The following is a 4,400-nucleotide window of genomic DNA, read 5'->3' as shown; positions in this document are numbered from 1 at the left end:
TTTTATTTTTGAGGGCTCTGTGGCAGGTGATTCGTATCTGGACATGCTTGGTAACAAGAGGCCTCATTTGGAAGGGGAAATCCTGTCTGGTTTCAGAAGTATGGGGCTTCACCCCATTGTGCATTACAGGTTCGTGGTTTTCTGAATGAGCATTTTCCAGGGAGATGGCTCTGGCGTTGCGGGTCAATCGAATGTGCACCACAGTCACCAGATTTATCTTACGTGTACGTTTTCTTCTGGGGCTACTTTGAATTCCAGCATGGAAGGTGGACATTAAATGACGATGATATTTGTCTGAGAACATTGTAAAAGTACTCAATACACTATTCTGTTACAAATATATACACTGTGTGTGTGTGTGTGTGTGATAAACAAAATGACAGACTCCTTTGCAGAGGTTTCATGCGATTAGCTTTAACCCTTTAGTGTTTAAACCGGCCATATCTGGCCCAAATATTCTACATGTTTTATATTCAAACTGTCCATATCTAGCCTCTCACACCTAACCTACATTGACATTCTAAAAATAAACAATCACATCATTGAAACCTCGAAGCTATAAGATAATGCATGATTAATTCAAAGCAATTTGAGTGAAAAAGTGTTACATTTAACACAGTAATCTGAACACTAAAGGGTTAAGGCCAAGAGATGAGTACAGCTACACATGATGTAGGGCAAATATAGTGCATTCACTTTCTTTTAGCTATTTCTAAATTGCTTTTAAATTTATTAATAATTTTTATTCTCTGCTTTTCTTTCCAATCTTGCAGTTATTATTAAAACTCAAAGCACTGTTACAGATAAAGTAAAGAACAGACTGGAACAGTTGGATGATTTTGAGGAGGTACATTAAAGAATAAAAATTTTTTTTTTTTTTCTATCTCCAAATAAATTCTAGAATTACCGATCTTTACAATGAAGTGATAGTCTCAGCTTGCAAATTGTGCCATAAATTCTGTCTGGGTAACCCAATTGTATATTTTAATGGGCATATATGCAGGCATTCCTGTATGGGTAAGAAGCTTGCTTTTTAACCAAATGGTTTGGGTTTCAGTCCCACGACATGGAACCTTAGAGCTGACCTAAGTTTTGTCAGTGGATTTGGTAGATGGAAACTGAAAAAAAAAGCCCATCCTGGGATGGATTTCTTTGTCTAAAACCCTTTAAGGCAATGCTCCAGCATGGCCTCAGTAAAATGACTGAAACAAGTAAAAAAGAATATTTAGGGGAAGCATTGAATCCATGGGTCACTGATTTGCAAAATGAAAGCATTCCATTCTGACACTTATCTTTTGTAGGTTTTTATTTATACCTCTTTCTGGTGTAGTAGGATGTGTCAAAATTAGATTTCAGGCTTGGTCCTTGAAGTAGGATGGGGCTCTTCACTTCAGTGATATTGACACTAGCAAATATCAGGACCCAAAAGTTGCAGGTCTTTATAGACGGGGACAGTGTTTTTAAATTTTAGTTCTTGAAACATGAGGTCCCTGGTTTAAAGTTAACAAGGAATTTGTTGACTGTAATTCAACTGTTCAGCATATGCTGTGCAAGGTCCCACATGGTGTGTGTATGTAGAGGTTACTTTGGGAGGAGGAGTTTTTTTTTTGTTTTTTTTTATATTGAAATTTCTGTGAAAAATTGGATTTCATCATTGCAGGGTTCTGTGCAAGAAATGTTGGATTTGAGTCAACAAGAATATGTGAAGAGAATCGATGAACTCAATATGGCCCTTATTAATGCTTGGGACCAAGACCAACGAGTGAAATCCCTCAAAATAGCCATACAGGTAAACAATAGTTTATTTGATATCTAAATTTCTGAATCGAGGTGTTAATAAGATTATTAAGATTTACTAAGTGTAGATAGAAATATACACTCATGGTTAGTGTATATTTATATCTACACTTGAGAACTTTAGTTTAACTTTATCTTTACAGTGTGTGTGCGTGTATCATCATTTAACGTCCATTTTCCATGTTGGCATTGGTTGGGCTGGAAAGCTGCACCAGACTCCAGGTTTTCTACAGCTGGATGTCTTTCCTAATGCCAACCACTCCAAGAGTGTAATAAGTGCGTTTTATGTGCCACTGGCATGGGTGCCAATTTGCGTGACACCAGTATCTGCCACAACTGTGATTTTGCTTGGCTTGATGGTTCTTCTTCTCAAGCACAGCACATCGCTGAATATATGTAGTATACAGAAGCGGTTATAATCCATATATATATATATACATCTGCACATATACACGCACACAATGTTTCTATATTACACTTAACTTCATCTTCAGAATGTATATTTATGTTTACACTGCAGGCCATAAATCTCATCTATGCAGTGTATATTTACCATATTTGCATCTACACTGTTACAATTGGTTTAATTTCTTATTGTCATCAAGAAATCTCATTTATAAATGCACGCACAGTCCCAGACTAGATTTGAACTAAGGACCGGTTGTTTTCAATACGATTTTAGTTTTCTAGACCATCAACATCACCTTTAAAATGTATATTTAACATCTCCACCATTTCAACAAGTTTTGTATCTCAAATCATTCTTCAGGTATTTTATTCATGATTGTTTGTATGATCATAGACTTACAGTTCCATATGCCCACTGGCATATGGCATAGTGGTTAAGAGTGTGGGCTACTAACCCCAAGGTTCTGAGTTCGATTCCAGGCAGTGACCTACATAATAATAATAATAATAATATCGAAAAATACCTTAGGAATGAGAACCCAGATTCTAAATTTCCCCAAGACACCTGATGAAGGCTGGAGAGTATATCAGCCGAAATGCATTAACAAACAAGATGAGGACAAATATCCGTCAGATGTAAATAATGTAAAATTGTGTTTACTTAGCAATAACGATTTTATCCCCTAGGTTATAGCTACACATACAAATCAAATTGCTTGAAACACAATGTAGATGCAAATAAATATTCTAATTGTTTGGAAAATTATAATTTTAATAATTCCTCAGTAATTAAGATAACTCTGTTCTCTTGTGAATTTGTGTTTGCTTTTTTCTCATTCTTTAAATGGCTTTGATATTTCTTTTCCATATATTTTGTAGTGTTCCAAGTTGTTATCAGACACATCGGTTATTCAGTTCTACCCAAGCAAATTTGTCTTGGTTACAGATATTCTCGACACATTTGGTAAGTGAAGAAAAATAAAATTACACTTTCACACATGCATGTTAATATATAGGAAGGCTTGAAAGAAATGAAGCTAGTATGCTTTGTTGGACGTGCAATGTCAGTGTGCATGTACGACAGTATAAGCATCTTGAGAGAAAAGTTGGCATAAGAGGAATCGGGTATTGTGTGCAAGAAAGACAGCTGTGCTGGTATGGTCATGTGATGTGTATGGACGAAGACAGCTGTATAAAGAAATGCAATGTGGCCAATACCAGGTGTCATGTAACAAGCACCTGTGCTGGTGGCATGTAAAAAGCACCATTCGAGTGCTGGGCCTCACGGAGGTAATGTGACCAATGCCAGTGTCACATAACTGGCACATAAAAGCACCCATTATTACTCTCAGAATGGAAGGGCATCCAGCTGTAGAAACCATGCCAAATCAGACTGGAGTCTGGTGCGGCCCCTCAGCTTGTCAGCCCAGGTCAAACCGTCCAACCAATGCCAGTATAATCAATGGATGTTAAATGATGATGCAATACACATTAACAATATCAGTATGAATAATTTTCTGTTTTATTTTCTATCTTTTCTTTAGGGAAACTAGTCTATGATCGTCTGAAAGAAAAAGCTATGGTGTCTTCTCCAGGAACCCAACCAGTTATATTGCCTGGTATTTGGAAATAATTTTACCTTCACTTTATGGCCTTTATCTGCATTCATCACATCGTTTCCTTAATTCTACATAAATCGTATCATTTATCTGACAGATTTTTTTTTTTCTTTGTTCTGTGCCTCTATTGGATGTGAAGTTATTTGTAGGCACATACAGTGATCCTTTTCCATATCGCGGTTCACCTATAACGGTTTATGTCAATTCCTCCGTGGTGGTGTTTTGCGTTTATGATAAAATAAATATATGCAAATTATGGAAACAGTAAAAAAAAAGATTTACAGTATCAAAATCCCAAAATATACAATATCAAACTCAAATCAAACCACAATCAAATGGAAATTGTAGTTTGGGCTGATGCCAATGCCACCTGATTAGATCCCTGTGCCAGTGGAACATAAAAAGCACCATCCGAACATGGTTCATGCCAGCCCCCCTTGCCCTGACTGGCTCCTGTGGCGGTGGCTAGATCCAGTTGATTTGGTTTAGAATTTAATGTGTAATATATATATATATATATATATATATATAAAATGTACACACACCTATATATATATATATATATATATATATATA

General features: G+C 36.2%; 1 protein-coding gene across 2 annotated transcripts in view; it reads left to right on the top strand.

The window, feature by feature from the left end:
- LOC106870037 (VPS35 endosomal protein-sorting factor-like) overlaps window positions 1–4,400 on the top strand; it is a 22,929-nt gene that overhangs the window by 3,246 nt on the left and 15,283 nt on the right. For both annotated transcript variants that reach the window (XM_014916008.2, XM_052974293.1), the window contains 4 exons: window positions 774–847; window positions 1,661–1,789; window positions 3,085–3,169; window positions 3,750–3,824. In XM_014916008.2, coding sequence (XP_014771494.1) covers window positions 774–847; window positions 1,661–1,789; window positions 3,085–3,169; window positions 3,750–3,824 — 363 coding nt within the window. The remainder of the gene's footprint in view (window positions 1–773; window positions 848–1,660; window positions 1,790–3,084; window positions 3,170–3,749; window positions 3,825–4,400) is intronic.

The sequence above is a fragment of the Octopus bimaculoides genome, chromosome 18 (genome assembly GCF_001194135.2).
Source record: "Octopus bimaculoides isolate UCB-OBI-ISO-001 chromosome 18, ASM119413v2, whole genome shotgun sequence".
Taxonomy (NCBI): domain Eukaryota; kingdom Metazoa; phylum Mollusca; class Cephalopoda; order Octopoda; family Octopodidae; genus Octopus; species Octopus bimaculoides.
The sequence above is the reverse complement of the archived record's forward strand: the minus strand, read 5'-3'. Positions and strand labels throughout refer to the sequence as shown.